Source organism: Lethenteron reissneri, chromosome 44 (assembly GCF_015708825.2).
Source record: "Lethenteron reissneri isolate LAM-NWPU_2019-01 chromosome 44, ASM1570882v1, whole genome shotgun sequence".
Lineage (NCBI taxonomy): Eukaryota > Metazoa > Chordata > Hyperoartia > Petromyzontiformes > Petromyzontidae > Lethenteron > Lethenteron reissneri.
Window position 1 is genome coordinate 13577375 of NC_083822.1, and position 24597 is coordinate 13601971.

Below are 24597 nucleotides of genomic sequence, written 5' to 3' on the forward strand. Positions count from 1 at the left end.
GCCGCCGCATGCCCACCCCCAGCCGCCGCATGCCCAGCCGCCGCATGCCCAGCCACCGCATGCCCAGTCACCGCATGCCCAGCCACCGCATGCCCAGCCACCGCATGCCCAGTCACCGCATGCCCAGCCACCGCATGCCCAGCCACCGCATGCCCAGTCACCGCATGCCCAGCCACCGCATGCCCAGTCACCGCATGCCCAGCCACCGCATGCCCAGTCACCGCATGCCCAGCCACCGCATGCCCAGCCACCGCATGCCCAGTCACCGCATGCCCAGCCACCGCATGCCCAGCCACCGCATGCCCAGCCACCGCATGCCCAGTCACCGCATGCCCAGCCACCGCATGCCCAGCCACCGCATGCCCAGTCACCGCATGCCCAGCCACCGCATGCCCAGCCACCGCATGCCCAGCCGCCACATGCCCAGCCGCCGCATGCCCAGCCGCCGCATGCCCAACAGCCGCATGCCCAGCCACCACATGCCCAGCCACCGCATGCCCAAGCAGTTTCTGTTTGGCCGGATAGAGGGGGGGCTAAACGGACGCTGCACAGGCTAGAAAGATGGACTGATGCGATACGGAAGGATGTGGAGCTGAGTGGACTTGCCGATGACCGGTACCAGCGGTGTCAAGATCGGCCTCGTGAAGGACGCTAATGGGCAGTTGGAGGCAGTCGCCCTCCAACAACAACGGAGGGCGGAGGAGCAACGCTCACAACAACGAGCGGAGCACCGGGCGGCTAAAGCACAGCAAGTTGGCACAGTAGGGGGCACAGGTGGTGCATCAGCCAGTCGTCTCAGTCAGTCAACCCATGGCACCTGGGTCTGTCCCGTGACCTCCTGTCAGCGAGCCTTCAACATTTCACGTGGCCTCAGAGTGCACCATGGTGATGTCACCGCCACCTAGTGGCGAATGATGGCTATTGGTGTTGTTGGTGTGTCAGGATGGTGTGTCACAGAGGTGTGTGTGGTGTGTCACAGAGGTGTGTGTGTGTGGTGTGTCACAGAGGTGTGTGTGTGTGTGGTGTGTCACAGAGGTGTGTGTGTGTGGTGTGTCATAGAGGTGTGTGTGTGGTGTGTCACAGGTGTGCGTGTGTATTTGTGGTGTGTCACGCTGGTGTGTGTGTGTGGTGTGTCACAGTTGTGTTTGTGTATGTGTGGTGTGTGTGGTGTGTCACAGAGGTGTGTGTGTGTGGTGTCACAGATGTGTGTGTGTGTGGTGTGTCACGCTGGTGTGTCACGCTGGCATGTATGTGTGTGTGGTGTGTCCCGGCTGGGCTACTTGGGGTTGCGCTGTGGAGACGTTTGGCTGGGGGTGGCGGCCGCCCTGCCTGGGGAGTGGGCCGGGGAGCGGTGCTCGCCCGAGGCCAACGTCTCAGCCCCCTCGGCTCCCCGGCACGCTCCCCCTGCGCCGCACTCCTCCTGCGCCGCACTGCTCGTGGCCAACTCCAGCGCCTGGGAGACCGGAAACACGCGGCAGCAGGGAGATGTGCATCAACCAATGCGGTGGATCAACCAGGAGGTGGATCAACCAGCAGGTGGATCAACCAGCAGATGGATCAACCAGCAGATGGATCAAGCAGAAATTGCATCAACCAGGAGGTGGATGAACATTATTGGTGATATATTAGGGCGACTGCAATTCACTTTTCGTAGAGGTCACCGAAGTGATCCGCGAAGCGTTCAGTTCATGGTAACCCTGACCCGGCCCCTGCCCTCGATCGAGAGAGGAAGGTTCAGCGTGGCCCAGACGCCACGCGGAGCCGCGGGCGGCAAGCGAAACCCGAGCCGGGTCCCGGCCCGCTCAGCGCCCGCGCCCCCCGTCGCCGTCGTACCGTCCCGACGGCGCTCGGCTCCTCCCGTAGCCGGCGCTGGGCGGCGCGCGGTCGGGACGGCGACACGCGGCTCGGGTCCCCGGGACGCGCCCGGCTCCCCGGGACCGCCGCGGGGGCGCCGCCGGAGCCGCCCGGTCCGGCTCGGCGGGCTCCCGGAGCGGCGGCGGCGGGGGGGTGGGGGGGCGCCGTCCCCCGCGCCCGCAGCGCCGCCGTCTCGCGCTCCAGCTCGTCGCAGCGGCGCCGCGCGGCGTGGCACGCCCGCTCCGCCCCGCGCAGCTCCTCGGCCGAGCGCTGCGCCTCCATTTGCCACCACTTGCACACCTGGGGCACGCAAACAAAGACAAAAATAAAGACAAAGATCCCCCATATAGCCTTAACAGACTGTAGGGGCAAGTACTGTTAGTGAGCACCTATGAAGGCCGGAACGGTACACGAGGGGGTGGGTGGCCAGCACCACGCCCGACCGCCTTTGTCTCCCCAGTGGCGATGTTTACACACCGCACCAGGTACTCATTTGAGGCTGAGTCGACCTAGGGGAGACCCAGGACCGGTTCAGATAATCGTCACTGGGTGTTGGCCGTGAGCGGGAATCGAACCCGGGTCGCCAGGTTCATAGCGCAGTGCGCTAACCGCTACACTACCGCACGCAAACACGCACGCAAACACGCACGCAAACACGCACGCAAACACGCACGCAAACACGCACGCACGCACGCAAACACGCACGCAAACACACACGCGCACGCAACGATGCCCCCCCCCCCCGTGTAGTACGGCTGACTTTATACGTTAAAAAGAAGTTCTACATCCACACATTAACAGGCCGTTGGGGCGAGTGCCGTTAGTAGCGAGCGGCTCCTATGAAGGCCGGCACGGCGGCACACGAGGGGGCGGGTGGCCGGCACCACGCCCGGACGCCTTTGTCCAAGGACATCTCAGCACCTCTCGCGTCTGCTGCCACGCGTCGTGCAGGAATCCGATCTTGCGATTGGCGCTCTCCAGCTCCTTGTGAGCATGCGCCAGCGTCGCGACCTTCAGCTCCCCGCGCGGCTCCCGGTCCCGCCCGGCCCACAGTCCCTCGGGCCTCCCGTTGAGCCCTGGGGGAGGGCACGGGGGGCGTGCGGAGAGGAGAGAGACGATGGCGCTGCCGTCGATGCCGGCCCGTACGTAGCGTCGCCGGTACGCTCGGTGTTCCCGCCATCCCCGCGACACGAGGCTATCGCGCCAAGCCAGGCGCTGCGCTTCACGGGCGCCGGTGCAGGTGGTCTCCGGTTCACAACGGTCCAATTTACGACGATTCACTATTCGCGACGTTTATATAACGCCACCTTGGATCGACTTACGAGGGAGCGTCCAATAACCTGTGTCGTCAACCTGGACCTATTGACGGCCGAATGGGACAACTTGTCAGTGGTGATGAGACCAGGATTCACTGTTAAGATAATCAGAATGGTTGACTACATTTAAGTCTGTCCACAAAACTCACCTCTGTAAACTGGCCTTCACTTCCCTGCCTAGTCACGGCCGTGTACCCTGCTGGTTCTATCTATCTCCTGGCTTTCCATAAGCAGTGACGCATTGGTGGGGATCTACCGAATGAAACGTGCCACTTTAAAAATGTAAATTATCGTTATGAATTGCCAATTTTTATTGTTTCTATGAAGCTGTAGAACTCGGGGTCACGATTGTAATATTAATCACACGGTTTCGTTCTCTCGCCACGGCGTCTCCTCTCACCAAAGTTTCCGTGGTCGGCGATGCCAACACCGGGGTATCCGCCGTCTCCGCCGTGGTGAGCCGGGAAGTACGGCCCCTCCCCGCCGGCCGTGCCGCAGCTATCGAGCGGCGAGTACGAGCACCACGGGAGCTCCGGCTGGCCAAACGCGTCGAACGACGTGTCCGGCGGGCCGAACATCGGGAAGACGTCCTCGCACTGGCCGATGGGCCGAAATTCCCGCTCCGAAAATTCCAACCGATCGAGCAGCCCTGACCCCGGTCGCTGGGGGTCGCGGAACGCCGGCTCCGAACCCTCGCGCGGTGGGCCGGTGCCGTGGAACCGCGGCTCCGATCGACCGCCGTAATCGACGCTGGGCCCACTTTGGAGCAGGTGGCCGAAGCTCGACGATTTCAACGGGATGGGAATCTGCAACTCCGAGTCGGCTTGGAAAAGTGTTTGGAAGTTGTTGGGTTCCCGCACCGTGGGCCTGGCGCGGGGCCTGGCGTGGTTGGCGCTCGCAGGCTCGGAGTTCTTGCGGTGGCCGAGGAGGAGGCCGGGTGGCTCGGAGTGCGCCGAGAGGCTGGAGGCGCCGGCGGACGAGATGGAGTGGGAGAGCGAGCGGGAGGACGCGGGGCTGAGCGGAGAGTCGGTGACAGGGGAGGGAGACGTGGAGTGTGACCCGGCCACGCTCGCGCTATCTCCTGCACGCACGTAGGGGGCGGGGAGGGGGACACGTGACGTGGTAGCGGTTAGCACGCCTCGCTACGGAAACCAAGTTCGATTCCCGCTCACGGCCGCCCACACCGGTGACGATTATTCTGAACCTGTCCTGGGTCTCCCCTATTTAATTATTAAACTATTTTTATTTGAACAGATTCCACAAAGATAACTCTTTGTTGTTCTATGGGAAACGGAGTTTTTGGCAGCCAGGCTTCACGATTGTGGAATTCCCTTCCTTTCCATGGTCCATGAAATTATTGCGTCTTGTGAAACGATCACAGAGCATTTCCTCTTGCATGTGGGGGGCATGAAGAGGGTGAGGGATAGGGTGAGCCCTTCGTGCTGCCCGAGCATTCTGATTGGCCGAACGCTGCTTCAGACGACGCGTCCAACACGCTGAACGTTGGGATCGGACGTCTTCGCGTTCGGTCGGGACCGGTGCAGATCACGCGACCAGCGCCGCCGCTCACCTCTCCAGCCGCCGATGCCCTCGCCCTCCCCGGCCTCGCGGGCCGCGTGCAGCTCTCGCTCCGTCTCCCCCTTCTCCTCCTCCTCCTCCACCGTCGCGGCCGCGCCCCCCCCATAATCACCGAGCTCCAGAGACCCCAGCGCTGAACCTGGTGGTGGCAGGGTCGGGTTTGGGGTCACACGACAGGGTCATGGTCGGGGTCCGGGTCGGGGTCATGATCACGCGAGGGGTTCGGTGCTAGGCCGGCGCTGGGCTGGGCCCTGCGCCGGCTAGTAAACTAAAACTAAATAATTGTTTATTTTATCAGGTAAGGCCTACTGATGATTTGTGCAGTGGCTGCGGCTCAGGGTGGACCTCGAGCTTCGTGATAGATTAATCCCAGGGATCTTCTGCGTTGGATCTTTCACAACCAGTGTTTGTTTGCGAGTTCTTTTGAATTCCATTCGGAACTTCACTTTGCACCGACCCCCACGTGAGGTCGACACGAGGCCCCTCCCACACTCCACTTGGACACCGCACGACGTGGACGACGTGATTGGCCTACCAAAGACGTGGACGATGTGATTGGCCTACCCAAGAGCTCATGCAGGGACGGCATGGACGGGACCTGGTAGCAGGATGGGAGGGTGACCCGCGGGATAGAGGAACGCCCCGGGGAGTGGAGTCCAACCACACCGGCCTCCGCAAACAACGCCTGCAGCCACACGCAAAATACAAAGACAAAGATCCCCCAATTAGCCTCTAACAGACTGTAGGGGCAAGTGCTGCTACCGAGCGGCACCTATGAAGGCTGGCACGGCACACAAGGGGGTGGGTGGCTAGCACCACGCCTGGCCGCCTTTGTCTCCCCAGTAGCGACGTTTACACACCGCACCAGGTACTCATTTGTCGACCTAGTGGAGGCCCAGGACAGATTCAGATAATCATAAGTGGTGTTGGCCGTGAGCGAGAATCGAATCCGGGTCGCCAGGTTCGTAGCGCAGCGCGCTAACCGCCTCGTCATGCTCTGATCTCGCCACCGCCACCATCGTCGTAGTTCGCTGTACACCACAGGGGGTCCCCGATTACGTGATGTTACAGCGCATTCCTGGAAACAACGTGTCGTTGTAAATCGGACCCTGCGTGGGTGTTGTGGTGACACCGCGTGGGTGTTGTGGCCGGGCCTGCGTGATGTACCCGCTCGTCGGCGCGCCACGCGGAGGAGGCCCTGGGGGAGCCCAAGCTGGCTCTGCGTGCAGCCTCGCGAGGCCACAGCGGGCTGCCCCAGTCGGCCGAGCGCGAGCGCCCAAACGCCGTCACCTGCAAACGCAGCGGCCGGCCGGCGTTCACCTCCGGTACGTCGATGGAAATTCCACGTTTCTATGGTGGGGAACCGGTGTCGCCGAAGAGTCGACCGCTTTGCACTCCCAACGAGGGGGGTCACGAGAGGCCGAGTTGGCCGCCGACAGATATTGGAGCTGGCCTCTCGCGTTACAGCAACGAGTGTAAATGACGTGTCATTGTGCGCAAAATGTAATCGCTTTCAAATACGATTCGATATTTTAAAAATATATATATATTGTGCGAGACGAGAAATACTGTCACGGGGGTGGGGGGGGGCTCTCACGTTGCCTGCGTGCGTGGGCATCTCGCAGGGCGGGGGGCTGCCTGGCATCTCGCAGGGCGGCGACTTTCCTGGCCAGCCCACGGGGAAGGCGTCCTCCTCCCCTCCTCCGCTCAGCCTCTCTGTTCCAGACAAAGACAAAGATCCCCCCCCGTGTAGCCTTAACAGACTGTCGGGGCAAGTGCTGTTAGCGAGTAGCACCTGTGAAGGCCGGCACGGCACACGATGGGGTGGTCGGCCAGCATCACGCCCGGCCGCCTTTGTCTCCCAAGTGGCCATGTTTACTACACACCGCACCGAGTTACTCATTTAAGGCTGAGGTGGCCTTGAGGAGGTCCAAGACTCATTCAGAGAATCGTCACCGATGTTGGCCCTGAGAGGGAATTGAACGCGGACAACGCAGCAAGGCAGACGATGCCACGGCACGGACTACACCGCTGGCTGCAGCCACAATCGTCCTCGAGTGTGCCAATGACAAGGCCAATATTCCAGGCACAAGTGTAGTGGGACCAAGACGAGGGAGACGGTTCGCTGGAGGGGACATGAGACCGAGGGGTAACGGGGCCCCTGACTCTGGTTACAGCGCTCACCCTACACTGGCTATGTCTGAACCCGACCCTAGCCAGGGGTCCGGGGTCTGCCCACTCGACTCTTCGCTTCAGCTCTTCGGGTGGACGAGGACTGCCGGACCCGTTGAGGGGTCCGGCTTTTCTACCCGTTCCAGGGTCTCTCCGCGCCTTGCCACGCCTCCCTTCTAGAACTCTCTAGGGGACCCTGGAATATCCCCCAGCCCCCCTCTTGGGGTCTGGGGACCCTAGTGGCCCAACGGCCCGGCTCATCCTACGCAGCCTGTCCACCACCCCCTGTTGACACATGTCCGCTACCGCAGGTAAGGACGAATGGGAATATAGACAACGCCCAACCATGCTGCTACAGAAGCATCAAACTGGCAGTGTCATGTCGAGGTTTGGCACCCCTTGAGCGCCGACAATCACCTCCAGATTACAAGCAGCGCACTCGCCCCTGCCGGACATCTCCTCCTCCAGTCTCAATACAGACTCGTCACTCCGTCTCATCGGCGGGCTCCCTCTCACAACCGTCCACCCACGTCGCTCCCTCCCTTTGTAAGATCGACGGGGACACTCACTCTCAACGTGGGCGAAGGCGCAGAATGGACCGCGTGGGCACAGCCCCATCTGCTGCATGTCGTTGCACTTGGTGGACTTGTAGATCTGCGCACACGCACGGAGGGCGGAGAGCGGAGGTTAACGCGCTGTAGCTACGAAGCTCTTCATCGCAGATGTCCTCCAGTAGGGGCGGCGGGTCAGAAAGTTACAACAACAACAACAAACGACTCACAAAACGATAGGAGTGCAAAGTAGAGAATAGGTAAGCTAGTCCCGAAAAAATAATTAATTAATTAGCCTATGAGTACAAATTGCACAAGTACATTCATTTCTTATGATCTTTCAACACTAAATGAACACTTGCGTGCGTGTGCATGCCTATTTGTGTGCGTACGTACGTGTACACGCGTGCTTTGTAGGTGCGCGCGCGCGTTTTTACGTCGTCGTCTTGTGTACGTGCGTGTGTACGTGTGTGTGTACGTGTGTGTGTGTCTGTGTACGCGTGTGTGCGTGCGTGTGTGCGTGCGTGTGTGTGTGTGTGCATATATACGTGTGTACGCGTGCGTGTGCGTGCACGTGCGCGACCTCGGGGTGGAACTGCTGCTCCGTGCGCGTGTGGCAGTAGAGGCAGGCGTCCTTGCTCTCACACAGACTCGGCTCCCCCCACTCGTCCCCGTGCTTCACCTGTGGACACGGGGTAGACCTGCACGCACGCACAGACAAAGATCCCCCGCGCGGCCTTTAACGGGCCGTCAGGGCAAGCGCGCGGCACAGGAGGGGGCCGCGGTGCCGGGAGGGGAACGCCGCGGGGCCCGTCTCACCGGTACTTGTGCTGCCGGGGGCCGCGTCTGCGGTCGCGCTCGTTGTGGAAGTAGGGGCAGGCGTAGCCCTGGCGGCAGAGGCGCGGAGCGCGGCGGCACGGCTCCGTCTTGTACCCTCCCAGCACGAAGTTCGTGTCTGTACGCACGCGCAAAGACACAAACGCACGCACGTTAACACACACACACACGCACAAACACACACGCGCAAACAAACACACGCAAATACACGCACACACACACGCAACCACGCGCTGTGCGCGCCAAGTGGAGTTGAGATCCCGCGACGTTGTCCGTAGCAGGGCACGACGTGCAAACGCCACAGTCCGCAGTTGACCAACTCCGTCCCGTCCCTCCCCTGTAGCCCTTTCGTGAACCCCACGTGCTCCTCTGTTATGGTCACTCGCTCCTCGACCCTTGCACACTGCCCCCTGCCATTTAATCACCCTCTCGCGTTGTTACCGCTCTTTAAACTTTGTTGTAGAACGCATGGAGCTTGCTCAGGCGCTTTATGGAACTATAAAACAAGAAACCCGCAGCGCGACGTCGCCCTCTAGCGGCAGACTACCGCCCGCCCGCAGGCTGCCGGCGCCGCGTTGACCACGGCCGCAGAAACAGCCGCCACCGGTGGTGGGTGCCCCCTGGCCACGGGGCGCCTCCTCGGGGCGTAGCGCACGGGAGGTGTGCACGGGAGGACGGCGGCGACGACGACGGCAATGGAACCTGCCGCTCACCATGCCAGCGCGGCTCCTCAGCCAGCACGCGCTCCATGGCGCTCTGCGTCGCGGTCATCTGCTGCGGGAAGTCGCTGGGGCTGGCGAGGCCGCTCCCCAGCACCTCCAGTGCCTGCAGCTCCCTGCAAGTGGGGGCGGTGGGGGGGGGCCGGCGGCGCCACAGATTCAGAATATTTATTTAGACTGGAGGAGGAATCCGTTATCAGTCAGTCAACCCCATGGCGCCTGGTTCTGTCCCGTGACCTGCCGGCGGGCCTTCGGCACTTCACGTGGCCTCAAAGTGCGCCTGGCCCGGCACAAGCGCCGTGGTGACGTCACCGCCGCATAGCGGGCAACGGCGGGCGGCCTGCTCGTGGCGGTCGCGGGCCCTCACCGGATGTCGTAGACGGGCGGCCTCAGGTCGGCCGTGCTGTGAGCGAAGGCGCAGTGGGGCCCGTTCTTTGTGCAGAGGCCGCGCGAGTCCGACGCGTGCACGCACATGTTGGTCTTGTAGTAGCGCAGGTGGTACTTGCGCTCCGTGTCGCCCGACGTGCGGTGAAGCAGGGGGCACCTGCGGCGGCAAGGGAACCCGGGTCACTCGCTCGGCACTCGACCGGAAAAACATCTCGAGTAAGGTCGCCCCCTTTCAGCAGGCTCGGGAAGGCAGGTTCAGGTCTGGAGAACAGGATGAATTTAGGTCCACTTCGACCAGAACCAGCGACTCCTCTTATCCTCAAGGAATCACGAGCAGCAAGATCAATTCTCCCGCAGTTGTCACGGATCAACTTGGAGCTGCGGTCAATATGGACCGTGGTTAAGTCAGTCGGGGATAAGAGGAGTTTCCCTGCGAATACGACATGGGATGCACTAACGTGCGAGTTGGACTCGTGGGCTCACCGGAGTGGGGCGGTCTCCACACTGAAAACTCGATACTCTTAATCATTCACACCCACACGACACGGAGAAGAAAACACAGCACCCCCACGTTCTTATCCTCAAAGCACCCCCCAACCCTGGATGCCTGTGGGGCCAGGTGTCGGGGCACGTTGGACGCACTCGCACCCACAGTTTGTACCACGATTGTTTTCCGTTTGTGTCACGCTGCTCTCCGTAGTTTGAACATCCCGCAGGCCTGAATTCCTCGGATGTTTTCAAAGTGGCAGCCAAAACTGGAAATTCAAGTGTTGCGTTGGACACAGCGGCAGCGACCCGCTCCGGTCCCCCCCGATCGCGTCCTAAGAGAGTGAACGACGTGGAAACGCAGCGACCGGCGCTCCCGACAGGAGGCCGTCGCGTCTATAACAGAGAGGAAAACTCACAAACCAAGCGGAGCCACGGGGCGTCTAGCTGAGGATCGTGGCGGTGACGTGGCTGAGCGGCGGTGCATTCGCCGATCGTCGCAGAGGGTTTGCCGTGTCCTGAGATGCGGCAAACTTTTGGTTCTGTTGAACCGGTGAAGGAAATCGTGCCCCGAATGTTTAGACGAACAATGCAACTTCATACCGGTTTTATGAAATGCTGAAAATAAAGTCTGTTGGCACTTTTTGGCAAATTAAGGAAATACCCAGCGCAGCGCTCTGCAGGTTCTGCCTAAAACTTAAGAGGCAGCACATTCATGCCGAGGGCCGCGGGCACGTGGCCACAAATCACTCCCTCGGCCACAAATCACTCCCTCGGCCACAAATCACTCCCTCGGAGCCAGAGGCAGCGGCGCTCGTAAGAAAAGGATGAGAATCGGCCGCGTGGCGCAGCTGTCGGCCAAACAGATCACAGACAAAACGCCGCAAGTTCAAATCCTGGTTGCGGGTTTCACTCAGCCAGTCGTGATTCCCGCCCTCCGGAGACTTCAACGGCGGTCGTCCTATGAATAGTCTCACCCCCGCCATAGCAATGTGGAATTTCCACTTCTGGCTCTGCAAGGCAGAACCGACGGCATCACCGACGCCCGAATGTTAATTTTAGCCACAAATCACTTTAGCTTTTTTGGGAGGGAGCCAAAAGCTTCCCCGAGTCCGTGTACGCGACACCGACTCAGGTGACCCCATTGCGATAGCGGCTCCAGGTCTCGGGGGCGGTTCCCCCTCGGTTCCCGCTCGGTTCCCACTCGGTTCCCACTCGGTTCCCCCTCGGTTCCCCTGGGCCCAGGAGAGAGCGACCCTGTGACGATCCCTCTGAGCCACCAAACTCGCGACCACTCAGTAGGGGGAACGCGCTCACAATCAAGATACCTTGCTTCGTTGCAACAGAGAGCGACTAACTATCGAGGCAGAACATTTTTTTTGTGAGACGCGAGATAAATTAGGAATTATGTGTCGTGTGAACCCTTAGCTACCAACGAGTTTCCAACGCCTTTACACAGTTTTATTATTTCTTTAGTTTTAGTTTTTTTACATTTCCTCATTTCGTGCCATGCCTCACAAAAACGCACTTTCAAATAGTAAGTCTGACGTGCGTGACTTGAATCGTTTATCACAAATCTCCTTCCTTGATTGCACAACTATTTTGTTTGACTATGTTGTTTTTTTACGAGGTAAGCCCACTGAGCCGTGTAGCTATTTTTTCAGAATCGACTGGCTATCACAAATAACAGCTCAACGTAGTGGCTTATCGTGTAGGAAATGTAAAGCAGCAGCCAAACGCTCTCCACGCGGAGGGCGGTCGAGCCCTCGTCAGCCCGCCGGCTCTCCAGATCAACAGCATCCACTCGCATTTGTTGATGCAAGCAAAGCCGAGATCAGCTTCACCCTTTCGGGTCCACATCAGCAGCCGGGTTTGTGAGACTATCCTGCCGGGTCGCCAGATGCTGTTAGCAAGAGCCACGAACATGATCGTACACGAGCACGCCGTGCGTTGCCATGGAGCATTATGGGTAATTATGTTTACTGTTCAACCTTCTGAGCATCTTGTGTACAGTATCTCATCAGCAAAGATATTCATTTAACAACGTACAATACAGCCTTGGGAATGTAGTTCAAAGTTAGGTTCAGGGAGAGTCTCGTGTCAAAGAGCCGACCGGGTCTCCAAAGTGATAAAAGCAAAAAGAAATTTAAAAAATAGCGTGCACCAATGAACCAAATAAAAATCAGGACCTAAACAACTGCGGAATCGAAGATACTGGACAAACGTAAATCAATGTTTCATCAAAGGAGCATCAAACTCCCCGCTGCGTGAATGGGGGGGGGGGGGGAGCAGGAGACCATGGCTCAGACATCGCCTCCATCACGGCGGGCCGACTGGCCGACTGGCCGCCGCCGCCGTTGCCGTTGTTGTTGCCCTGTAAGTGCTGGAGGAGGCTGTCGCATGGCTCCGTGGCGACGTGTGGCTGATGTCAACTCACGCGACATCAACATGCACGGTTATTTATTTTTTATATTTGTTTTTCTTGTGTATCAGGTGCTCTAACTGTGTACGAGTGTTAAAGCATCCGCACAATAAGTGTAATCCCCGCAGCGCTAACATCGGCAGACGGTCTCCGGGGCCGATCACGGCCCAAAGGCCAAAACGAAGGTCCGGCGAGGTACCGCGCGGGGAGTCGGGCGGTGCCACTCTCTCACTTCCAGACCGCTTCGGAGGACGAGGAAGCTGGCTGGGCAAGTTTCGTTCCTCGTAAGCGAGTTCGCGTTTCTCTATCACCACCACGACCACCACGACGAGGGGAAAAGAGCGCCACCCTCCCCACCGCGTTCTGCAGTCGAGCTGAAACCACTTCCTCGTAGCAGAGCCCAGCGCCTGCCTTCGTCCGGCGGAAAGACCCAAACGGTCTCCCTGAACAAACCGTTGACGGAAAGAGGTTTTTGTTTTCTTCATTCATCACGCACAGTCAGCGAAGGAGCGTTGCGCCAAGCGGTGTGACCTCTTGCGACGGGCATTCGCGTGAACTGCTCTTGCTGCCATTCACCGATGTCGAGTGGGGGGGGGGGCACGGGGAGAGCCGCGCCGTTCCGTTGAGGGGGGGGAGGGGCGCAGTCCACTTCGAACGTCGACCGCCACCTGGCGCGAGTGCTGACGGAGTTTGCGCATCGAGACGGGATGATGACGTGTCCACAGAGTGACGGCCGTCTCCCTCGAACCGAGCCCTCGAACGCTCGGAGAGCGGCCGCAGATGCGATGGTGACGCTTCTGATGACGCGCCGTGGGCCTCGGTATTAGCGCTCACCCGACCGTCGCGCATCGCGGGCGCGACTCGTCGCTTCAAACCATTTTGTTTCGCTGCTGCTGCTGCTTCTGCAGCTGCTGCAGCTGCATGCGGCGAGCTGACAGCGCACACTCAGAGCCAAGGACCCCGCGGTGCCTGACTCACAATCTGTCTTGAGACTGCAGCAGCAGCAGGAGGAGGAGGAATCCGATGAGCGATGAAGCTCTTTTCACAGATGGCCAGTAGGAGTGGCGGGTAAGAAAGTCACAACAGCAACAAACAATACAACACCGAGAGGAGTGCAAAGTATATGAAAGCAAAACAAGTCACTAAATGTATTTGTTTTGTACGAGTCCACATATGCAAACGTCCATCAGTGCAGCTCGGCGGGCCAGGGGCTGCACTGCCGTTGGGAGGGAGGAGCAAGGCCAGGATATGTAACTAAACTAAAATGTGTTTTATTTTTCAGAAGCCACCTGGCTATCACAAATGATAGCTCAAAGACGAAGTGGCTAATGGCATCTTGTGGAAATTTATAGCAGCCAAATACTCAAGACACACGATGTTTCTAAGTGTGGAGGGAAAAACCGGAGGACTCGGAGAAAATTCCACGCGACCGCCACGAGGAGACAGGGAGGCACGCAAACTCCAAATATACAGCGGGTGTCGGGGTCGGGATCGAGCCCACGACGAGGTAGTTAACATCTCCGAGCCACCATGGTGAGATGGCGAACGTCACTCGGTAAAGAAGACTTATGGACGCTCCCCGTGAAGAGTCAAAGTCCAAGCGTGCCGCTGCTCACGAGCGCCGGGACGCGGCTCGTCTGCCTCCGCCGGGGGCCTGGCGGCACTCGAGGCCCCTCGGCAATGAGTAACGAGATGCCGCTGACGCTTTACGGCCGGCGAGTATCACCGCGATCGGCAAAATCTGAGCCCGGTCACGCGGCGAGCACGGGAGTCACGAGCTGGCGACTCGCACTCCCACCCGGCCACTGCGTGCTGAGCGGTGCTTAGTGCTTCCTTTCATCGTCCATCCCCCGGCGCCTCCCGTGGGCACGGTTGGTTACGAACAGTGCGAGATAAGTTGCACACGTACGCACCCACGTACACACGTACGCACATAAACACACACACACGCACGTACGTACACGCACGTACATACGCACGTACACGCACGTACACGCACGTACACGCTCGTACACATATACACACGTACACACACACGTACACATGCACACACGCACGTACACACGCACGCACGCACACACGCACGTACACGCACACGTACACACGCAACTGGCTCACCCGTCCCCGTTGGGGCAGGCCCCGGCCGTCTCGTCGTACTCGGTGCAGTACTCGTCGGGGCTGTAGCTGAAGGTGCCGTCGCGGCGGCGCAGGGGCCGGCGCCTGCGCTGGTTGGCGAAGTGCCAGTGGAAGCAGGTGTAGGGCCGGTGCTGCGTGCACTTGTGCTGCGTGAAGAGCGCGCACTGCTCCGTGCGGAAGTCGCGCAGGTACCTACACGCAGCACGCAGAGCCGCGTTACCTGCGTGCGTGCGTGTGCGCGTAGGTGGAACTTGGTTCGCACCGCACGTAGCCGACCGTGCTACGGGTGGCGGTGAAACGGTGAAGGGAAGGAACTGAATATACAGCAAAACTGCGAACAGCCCTGGGCCTCCATCAAACCTAATTCGACCCTGCACACAACTCACAGGCCCACAGGATCACTGGCACACAGGATCAATGGAACCAGTCCGCAGGCTCACAAGATCACACGGAGCCTGCCAATGATTGCTGTTTTTTACTTGGCTTCACCTTTGCATTTCTGTTAGTTTTTGCTTAGACAGCAGCAGGGCCATGCAGCGAAGGCTTCTGGCGAAGGCCGCGAGGGGTTTGCTGCAGACGCGGGAAGGCGAAAGCGGGGAGAGACGACAGGAGAGCACAGAGGATGCTACCACGGTGAATTTGCCGCCCTGCCCTCTTGATAGCAGCCACAGCACGTGTCCAGAGAGACGAAGCACTGTGATTCACACTGACGAGAAGTGGAGCGGCTGTCAGGGCAACATCGCAAGACACTTCCTCGCAGTTGGATTGGGGAAATAGAGGCACAGGCGTCACGTGGTGCCAGCACAGAATGGTCCCGTCTAAGTACACTAAGTAGACGAGAGCCCAACAGAGACCAAGTCGACCGGCATGTTGTCTAAATAACCCTTCAGAGATTGCACAGTCAGTCGCAAGACACCATCATGAACGTCCATTTACCACACTACAGTAAATATTTACATGTTTTGAGTGAACATAGCTGTACTAATAAATGACTGTGACGGAGTGTGCTTTGTCGTTTCCTTTTGTGAATATGTAAAAAAAAACTGCCAATCTTAATATCTGTAAGTTTCCACTGATATTTCATTTCACGAAATTCACGTGCAGTGGGTGAGCCGCGTTGTTCGGAAGTCGAGGGAAGGAACCACACCGCCACCGTGGGCTCCGCAGAGCGCTTCCACAAACACACGAAGCACGAGGAAGCTTGAAACGGCGCTCTCAGCGGCCTGGTCGAGCGGAGTACCGGTGCGGAGCTAATGAGCCGGGCTGGAGCTCGAGCTGGAGGTGGAGCTGGAACTAGACTGGAGGTGGCTCCAACGAGCAACCAGGGTGGAGGTGAGAGAGGGTGGCAGGAGCACGGCCCGGTCACAGTCACAATCGGTATTTAGACTGCAGCAGCAGCAGGAGGAAGAATCCGATGAGCTATGAAGCTCTTCATCGTGTGTAGTCAGAAAGTTACAACTCCAACAGAGTCCAACGTGGAGGAAAGTTGAGCAAGTCGCTTCAAATAAATAAACACGAATCAAGTGTGTGAGCGAAAGCGCATAAAGTTCTGCCGATGTTTAAACACTAAGTGCAAGCTTAGGGCAAGGCAGTAAAACAACCCCGTGTGGGACCCCACCTGGGACCCGCACTGCCACCCCGAGTGGGTCGATTACGTCGAGAAAGTTAAGATGAAGACGGGCGGCTGGTGTGATAGGCCCTCAACCGCATTCCACGCGGGCACAGCACAGCGACGCGGCGCCCTTGTGGAGCCTGATTTACACGCGTGCTGCATCGTGCGTGATGAGATTTAATCCGTACCCCCCCTTACCCCATTAAGAGGGATAAACGAGAGTGCGAGAGCTGTAGGGGCCCCACTGTGCCTGGGGCCACGCGCCGCACACGGAGCACGCGGCAGCTGCTGCCGCAGCGGCGCGACATCGCACATTGAAGCATGACACCTTTTACGGATTAAAATTGCGAAAAATAAAAATGTTCTCGCCACGCGCATAGATCCTGACAAGTTTTGTCCTGGGCAGCACATTAAATCGACCGCAGTCGCTGTCGGGGTAAGAATTGGTTTGCATGTTTGGAAAGATTTCTCGTTTTGCGTGGCTCTCATCTCCAGGTTTCATTGGGCAACTGTCTGCTCGCTCTGGCGAGCGGCACAACTTTACCGTGAGCCCGCCGTTACAGACAGACGGACAAATCCAATAGCGCGCTGAAAACGTCGTCCGTATTGCAGAAGCGGCGTCGATACGTGGCGCATTACGGGATTTCCGCACCTCCGATTAGCGCGGTTGGCCACGTACGGTGCGAAACGAGTTCAACAAAGATCGCAAAGGTCTAAAAATAATTCAGATTTCGGTTTAAACATAAAATAGCAGCTTGTCTTGTGCAACAGAGCGTGGGAGACTGGTTTACGACCTCATTGACTTGTAAATAACTCCAAATTAGTACAGCATGCCTGGGGGTATGCGGCTCAGTCAAGACAGAAACATGGCAAGAAGCGCACACACACAGCGTGGTGAGCAGCACACAGACACACACAGACACACACACAGACACACACACAGACACACACAGCGTGGTGAGCAGCACACAGACACACACAGACACACACAGACACACACACAGACACACACAGCGTGGTGAGCAGCACCCAGACACACCCAGACACACACACACTCAGACACACACACAGACATACACACACACACACAGACGCACACAGACACACACAGACACACACACACAGACACACACACAGACACACACAGACACACACACAGACACACACAGACACACAGACACACACAGACACACACACACAGACACACACACACAGACACACACACAGACGCACACAGACACAAACAGACACACACACAGACACACAGACAAACACACACACAGACACACACAGACACACACACAGACACACACACAGATACACACAGACACACACAGACATACACACACACAGACACACAGACACACAGACACACACAGACACACACACACAGACACACACACAGACACACACAGACACACACACAGACACACACAGACACACAGACACACACAGACACACACACACAGACACACACACACAGACACACACACAGACGCACACAGACACAAACAGACACACACACAGACACACACAGACAAACACACACACAGACACACACAGACACACACACAGACACACACACAGATACACACAGACACACACAGACATACACACACACAGACACACAGACACACAGACACACACAGACACACACACATACAGACAGACACACAGACACACACAGACACACATACACACACAGACACACACACACAGACATACACATACACACACAGACACACACACACAGACACACACACAGACGCGTGGCGTGGCGGTAACGCACGTGTAGTGGTGCGGCTTCTCGGCGCTGGCGACCGCGGGCGCGTCGCTGCACGCGGACGGCATCGCCGACGTCACAGGCGACGTCACAGGTGACGTCACAGGCGACTCACGGGGCCGCTCGCTGTGGCCGCGCCGGGCCGCCTCCTCCTCCTCCCCGCTGGCCGGGGTCGGTGGCTCGCCGACGTCATCCGCCCAGCCGGGCCGCGAGCTGCTGGCCCTGGAGGCGCGCGGACAAAGACAAAGATTACCCACCCCGGTATAGCCTTGGCAGGCTGTTGGGGCAAGTGCTGTTAGCGAGTAGCCCCTACGAAGGCCGGCACGGTGGCACACGAGGGGTGGGTGGCCAGCATCACGCCCGGCCGCCTTTGTCTCCCCAATGGCGATGTTTACTACACACCGCGCCAGGTACTCGTTTGAGGCTGAGTCTACCTAGGGGAGGCCCCATGACCGGTTCAGATAATCGTCACCGGTGTTGGTGACCGTGAGCGGAAATCGAAATCTGGTCACCGGGTTCCGTAGCGCTGACCGCTGCCCCACCGCTCCTCCCCACGCAGGCAACGGCGGGCACGGCCACACACATCGGAAGTTCATTTCTCGAGGATGTTTTCCGGAGCACAGTCCCAGACAGCTCCAAACGATATGAGACCCCCGGGGTTGCACGTCGACCGATGGCGGTGATTGTTTACATTTGTAAAGCGGCGCGAGTCATCCGTAGACCCCCCCCCCCACACCAACCAGCGTGGCCACCACCACCCTGATGTGGGGAGCGGCAGACAAACAGCAGCAGGGGGGGCAGCAGGGGAGGCAGCAGGAGGGGCAGCAGGAGGGGGCAGCAGCAGGGGGAGCAGCACGAGGGGCTGGCGGCCACTTGACGCAGGGGGCAGGGTCACAGCGGTAGCTCCACGTACGAACATTCGATATACATTCGTTTGTATTTTGTAGAACATTGTTTTGCACAGAAAGCTAAATAATAAATGCGCTGACATTTATAAACGATCAATGTATCGATCTGCCAGACTATAAGTAAGAATAAAATAACGTTTGTTAACTTTGTTTCTTAATGTCGGTTTATTTGAATAGTGTACAGTATAAAATAAAATATTATTTTCAATATAAATTGAATGGTGAGTTATGAAGTGTTTATCGTGTCAAACGGTGAGTTACAAAGGCTGTCAACGCATCCTCATCGTACTAATGTGATCGGTTATTCACTCGACGAAGTTTCCATATAGGAACGAAGCTCGCCGACTTCATCATCATCATTATCATCATCATCATCTCCTCTTAACCCGCACACTTCAAAACAACCCCGTGCTGTGTGCGTGACTGCGCGTGTGAGCCTGTGCATGATGGGTGTGTGTTTGCGACTGTGTTGTGTGTGTCTCTGTGTGTGTGTCTGTGTGTGTCTCTGTGCGTGTCTCTGTGTGTCTCTGTGTGTGAAACTGTGTGTGAGTCTGTGTGTGAGACTGTGTGTGAGTCTGTGTGTGTGTCTATGTGTGTGTCTGTGTGTGTGTTTGTGTGTCTCTGTGTGTGAGACTGTGTGTGTGTCTGTGTGTGTGTCTGTGTGTGTGTTTGTGTGTGTTTGTGTGTGTCTCTGTGTGCGAGTCTGTGTGTGAGTCTGTGTGTGAGTCTGTGTGAGACTGTGTGTGAGACTGTGTGTGACTATCTAAGTGTGTGTGTGTGTGTGAGTCTGTGTTTGACACTGTGAGTCTGTGTGTGAGACTGTGAGTCTGTGTGTGAGTGTGTGTCTGTGTGTGAGTCTGTGTGTGAGTGTGTGACACTGTGTGTGTGTGACACTGTGAGACTGTGTGTGAGGCTGTGAGTCTGTGTGTGAGTGTGTGTGAGTGTGTGATACTGTGTGTGAGTGTGTGTCTGTGTGTGAGTCTGTGAGTCTGTGTGTGAGTGAGTGTGTGTGAGTCTGTGTGTGTGAGTGTGTGTGAGTGTGTGTGAGACTGTGTGTGTGAGTGTGTGAATGTGTGTGTGAGTCTGTGTGAGACTGTGAGTCTGTGTGTGAGTCTGTGTGTGAGTGTGTGAGTCTGTGTGTGAGAATGTGTGTGTGTGTGAGACTGTGAGCTGTGTGTGAGTGTGTGAGACTGTGAGTCTGTGTGTGAGTGTGTGTGAGTGTGTGTGAGACTGTGAGTCGGTGTGTGTCTGTGTGTGTGAGTCTGTGTGTCTGTGAGTCTGTGAGACTGTGAGATGTGTGAGTGTGTGTGAGACTGTGAGTCTGTGTGTGAGTGTGTGTGAGGCTGTGAGTCGGTGTGTGTGAGACTGTGAGTCGGTGTGTGTCTGTGTGTGTGAGTCTGTGTGTCTGTGAGTCTGTGAGACTGTGAGTCTGTGTGTGAGTGTGTCTGAGTGTGTGGGAGACTGTGAGTCTGTGTGTAAGACTGTGAGTCTGTGAGTCTGTGTGTGAGTGAGTGTGAGTGAGTGTGTGTGAGTCTGTGAGACTGTGAGACTGTGTGGGTGAGTGTGTGAGTGTGTGTGTGTGAGTCTGTGAGACTGTGAGTCTGTGTGTGAGTGTGAGTCACTGTGTGTGAGTCTGTGTGTGAGTGTGTGTGAGTGTGTGTGAGACTGTGAGTCTGTGTGTGAGCGTGTGAGTGTGTGAGTGAGTGTGTGAGTGTGTGTGAGACTGTGTGTGTGTGTGGGAGTCTGTGTGTGAGTGTGTGTGTGTGAGTCTGTGTGCGAGTGTGTGAGTGTGTGTGAGACTGTGTGTGTGTGAGTGTGTGTGTGAGACTGTGTGTGTGAGTGTGTGAGTGTGTGTGAGACTGTGTGTGTGGGAGTCTGTGTGTGAGTGTGTGTGTGAGACTGTGTGTGTGTGAGACTGTGTGTGAGTGTGTGTGTGAGACTGTGTGTGTGAGTGTGTGAGACTGTGTGTGTGAGACTGTGTGTGTGACGCCTCGGGCGCGACTCACTTGACCAAGGGAAGTTCAGCAGCAGCAGCAGCAATGGACGAGGAGGACGAGGAGGAGGACGAGGCGGCTGTGGACGACGACTCGCGGCTGGCTCCACTCAGCTGGAGCAGCCCAGCTGTGTGTGGGGGGGGGGGGGCTTGTCGGCTGCTGTGCGAGCTACAGACCACACTGCGAGGCGACGGTGGAACACGCTGCTCTACACACAGTCCGAGTCGTCAGCAATGCGAGCCCAGTGCGCCATGCCAGGGTGCAGCTGCCTGTAGGCTGCAGTCGGTGACAGCTCGGCTACGTGAAGCCGACATCCTGTGCTGCTGCTGCTGCTGCCTGCAGGGCTGTGCGTGTACACAGGCTGCTGCGGTGATGGTGGTGACGATGATGATGACTGCTGCTGCTGACGCTGCTGCTGCTTCTACTGCTGCTGCTGCTGCTTCTACTGCTGCTGCTGCTGCTTCTACTGCTGCTGCTGCTTCTACTGCTGCTGCTGCTGCTTCTACTGCTGCTGCTGCTTCTACTGCTGCTGCTGCTGCTTCTACTGCTGCTGCTTCTACTGCCTCTACTGCTGCTGCTGCTTCTACTGCTGCTGCTGCTCCTGCTGCTGCTCCTGCTGCTGCTGACGCTGCTGCTGTGCACGCGCCTCGTGTGGGCTGCAGCTTGCGCAGTCGCAGCTCAAGTCGACACCGCTAGAGCCTCACGGCGAGACTGCTGCCGTGCTGGAGTCCACCCTGATGGAGTCCACCCTGATGGAGTCTGTGAGTCTGTGTAGTCCACCCTGATGGAGTCCACCCCGCTGTAGACCGCCAGGAGCTTCTTCCTCCTCCTCCTCCTCGTCTCGCGTGGCGCAGTGGAGAGGCACGCGGAAGTGAGCCCGAGGGGACGCGCGTGTGTGTCAGTGTGTGTGTCAGCGCGTGTGTGTCAGTGTGTGTGTCAGTGTGTGTGTCAGCGCGTGTGTCAGTGTGTGTGTCAGTGTGTGTGTCAGCGCGTGTGTCAGTGTGTGTGTCAGTGTGTGTGTCAGCGCGTGTGTGTCAGTGTGTGTGTCAGTGTGTGTGTCAGTATGTGTGTCAGTGTGTGTGTGTAGGGCTGTGTGTGTGCAGGGGTGTGTGTGTGTCAGTGTGTGTGTCAGCGCGTGTGTGTCAGTATGTGTGTCAGTGTGTGTGTGTAGGGCTGTGTGTGTGTAGGGCTGTGTGTGTGTCAGTGTGTGTGTCAGTGTGTGTGTGTAGGGGTGTGTGTGTGTAGGGCTGTGTGTGTGCAGGGGTGTGTGTGTCAGTGTGTGTGTCAGCGCGTGTGTGTCAGTGTGTGTGTCAGTGTGTGTGTCAGTGTGTGTGTCAGCGCGTGTGTGTCAGTGTGTGTGTCAGCGCGTGTGTGTCAGTATGTGTGTCAGTGTGTGTGTGTAGGGCTGTGTGTGTGTGTGTGTAGGGCTGTGTGTGTGTCAGTGTGTGTGTCAGTGTGTGTGTGTAGGGGTGTGTGTGTGTAGGGCTGTGTGTGTGTAGGGCTGTGTGTGTGCAGGGGTGTGTGTGTGGCAGTGTGTGTAGGGGTGTGTGTGTCAGTGTGTGTGTCAGTGTGTGTGTGTGTAGGGGTGTGTGAGTAGGGCTGTGTGTGTCAGTGTGTGTGTGAATGGGTGTGTGTGTAGGGGTGTGTGTGTAGGGGTGTGTGTGTCAGTGTGTGTGTGTAGCGGTGTGTGTGTAGGGGTGTGCGTATAAGTGTGTGTAACTGTATCAGTATGTATGTATAAATGTGTCAGTGTGTGAATGTGTGTGTAAGTATATCAATGTGTGTGAGTGTGTCAATCTGTGTAAGTATATCAATGAGTGTGAGTGTGTCAATGTGTGTAAGTATATTAATCTGTGTGAGTGTGTCAATCTGTGTAAGTATATCAATGTGTGTGAGTGTGTCAATGTGTGTAAGTATATTAATCTGTGTGAGTGTGTCAATCTGTGTAAGTATATCAATGTGTGTGAGTGTGTCAATGTGAGAGGGCGGAGTGTTTTCTAGTCTCGAGTGTCGATCAAAACAAGCCGCACGTCACAGCAGCCTCGGCAGCAGCCGCCGTGTGGTGGCGTGCTGGCAGCACGCACGCAGCAGCAGCAGACACCGTGTGGTGGTGTGCTGGCAGCATGCACCGTGTGGTGGCGTGCTGGCAGCACGCACCGTGTGGTGGCGTGCTGGCAGCACGCACCGTGTGGTGGCGTGCTGGCAGCACGCACCGTGTGGTGGCGTGCTGGCAGCACGCACCGTGTGGTGGCGTGCTGGCAGCACGCACCGTGTGGTGGCGTGCTGGCAGCATGCACCGTGTGGTGGCGTGCTGGCAGCACGCACCGTGTGGTGGCGTGCTGGCAGCACGCACCGTGTGGTGGCGTGCTGGCAGCACGCACCGTGTGGTGGCGTGCTGGCAGCAGACACCGTGTGGTGGCGTGCTGGCAGCATGCACCGTGTGGTGGCGTGCTGGCAGCATGCACCGTGTGGTGGCGTGCTGGCAGCATGCACCGTGTGGTGGCGTGCTGGCAGCATGCACCGTGTGGTGGTGTGCTGGCAGCACGCACGCAGCAGCAGCAGACACCGTGTGGTGGTGTGCTGGCAGCACGCACCGTGTGGTGGTGTGCTGGCAGCATGCACCGTGTGGTGGTGTGCTGGCAGCATGCACCGTGTGGTGGTGTGCTGGCAGCATGCACGCAGCAGCTGCTGCTGCTGTTGCTCGCGCCCGGCTTCATTTTATCCGGAACTCTCCGGGACTGAGCTCCGAAAATGTTGAGTTATAAACTCCTCGTGAGATGACAAAGGGGATATGGGCAGAGAGATGAGTATTGAGATGGGCGAAGAAAGAAAGAGACAAAACAGAGATGCAGACACGTGTCGTGAGATCAGACACGAGCTGTGGACAAGATGGAGATTTGTGATGTAATTCGTATTTTGTGTTAATTTGCATCCACGTGTGCTCATGAATGTATGGCCCCATGTGCTGATAGAGAGCTTGCTTGTACCTTGAGCCACCCCAGGTTGCAGTGATGCACATTTAATCCATGGGCCAGAGCAGATATCGGCACCCATCTAAGATGAAAAACGTTACAAGTTACGATTTTTTTTCACACCTCCGATTATGATGGTCGGCTACGTACGGCGCGAAATAACTCCACCATACATACTTGATAACTCCACCATAGATACTTGATAACTCCACCATACATACTTGATAACTCCACCATACATACTTGATAACTGCACCATACATACTTGATAACTCCACCATAGATACTTGATAACTGCACCATACATACTTGATAACTGCACCATACATACTTGATAACTCCACCATAGATACTTGATAACTCCACCATACATACTTGATAACTCCACCATACATACTTGATAACTCCACCATACATACTTGATAACTCCACCATAGATACTTGATAACTCCACCATACATACTTGATAACTCCACCATACCTACTTCATAACTCCACCATACATACTTGATAACTCCACCATAGATACTTGATAACTGCACCATACATACTTGATAACTCCACCATACATACTTGATAACTCCACCATACATACTTGATAACTCCACCATAGATACTTGATAACTCCACCATACATACTTGATAACTCCACCATACCTACTTGATAACTCCACCATACATACTTGATAACTGCACCATACCTACTTGATAACTCCACCATACATACTTGATAACCCCACCATACCTACTTGATAACTGCACCATACCTACTTGATAACTCCACCATACATACTTGATAACTGCACCATACCTACTTGATAACTCCACCATACATACTTGATAACTGCACCATAGATACTTGATAACTCC

At 57.1% G+C, this 24597-nt stretch overlaps 1 protein-coding gene across 2 annotated transcripts; it reads right to left on the reverse strand.

Annotated features, from left to right (window-relative positions):
• Positions 1–23: 23 nt before the first annotated feature.
• LOC133353574 (putative E3 ubiquitin-protein ligase UNKL) lies at positions 24–21644 on the reverse strand. 2 transcript variants are annotated; one of them, XM_061569921.1, is made up of 16 exons: positions 20768–20974; positions 17860–18075; positions 14441–14650; positions 9395–9571; positions 9022–9143; positions 8291–8426; positions 8055–8172; positions 7490–7574; positions 6346–6464; positions 5916–6098; positions 5313–5433; positions 4741–4887; positions 3571–4251; positions 2776–2930; positions 1834–2154; positions 24–1453 (listed from the first exon to the last, which is right to left on the reverse strand). In XM_061569921.1, exons 2-16 carry the CDS (start codon positions 17919–17921, stop codon positions 1277–1279), a joined length of 2814 nt encoding a protein of 937 aa, XP_061425905.1. In that variant the 5' UTR covers positions 17922–18075; positions 20768–20974; the 3' UTR covers positions 24–1276. The 2 variants fall into 2 exon arrangements, with proteins under 2 accessions (XP_061425905.1, XP_061425904.1); XM_061569920.1 differs by having other exon boundaries at positions 27–1453; positions 5916–6038; positions 20768–21644.
• Positions 21645–24597: the final 2953 nt, after the last annotated feature.

Excerpts from the sequence above, each read along its gene's own strand:
- LOC133353574 (XM_061569921.1), bottom strand. The coding sequence starts at position 17,921 with ATGCCGTCCGCGTGCAGCGACGCGCCCGCGGTCGCCAGCGCCGAGAAG. Across the intron at positions 14,651-17,859 it reads GAGAAGCCGCACCACTACAC|GTACCTGCGCGACTTCCGCA; the intron begins GTGCGTTACCGC and ends TGCTGCGTGTAG. Across the intron at positions 4,252-4,740 it reads GGGCATCGGCGGCTGGAGAG|GAGATAGCGCGAGCGTGGCC; the intron begins GTGAGCGGCGGC and ends ACGTGCGTGCAG.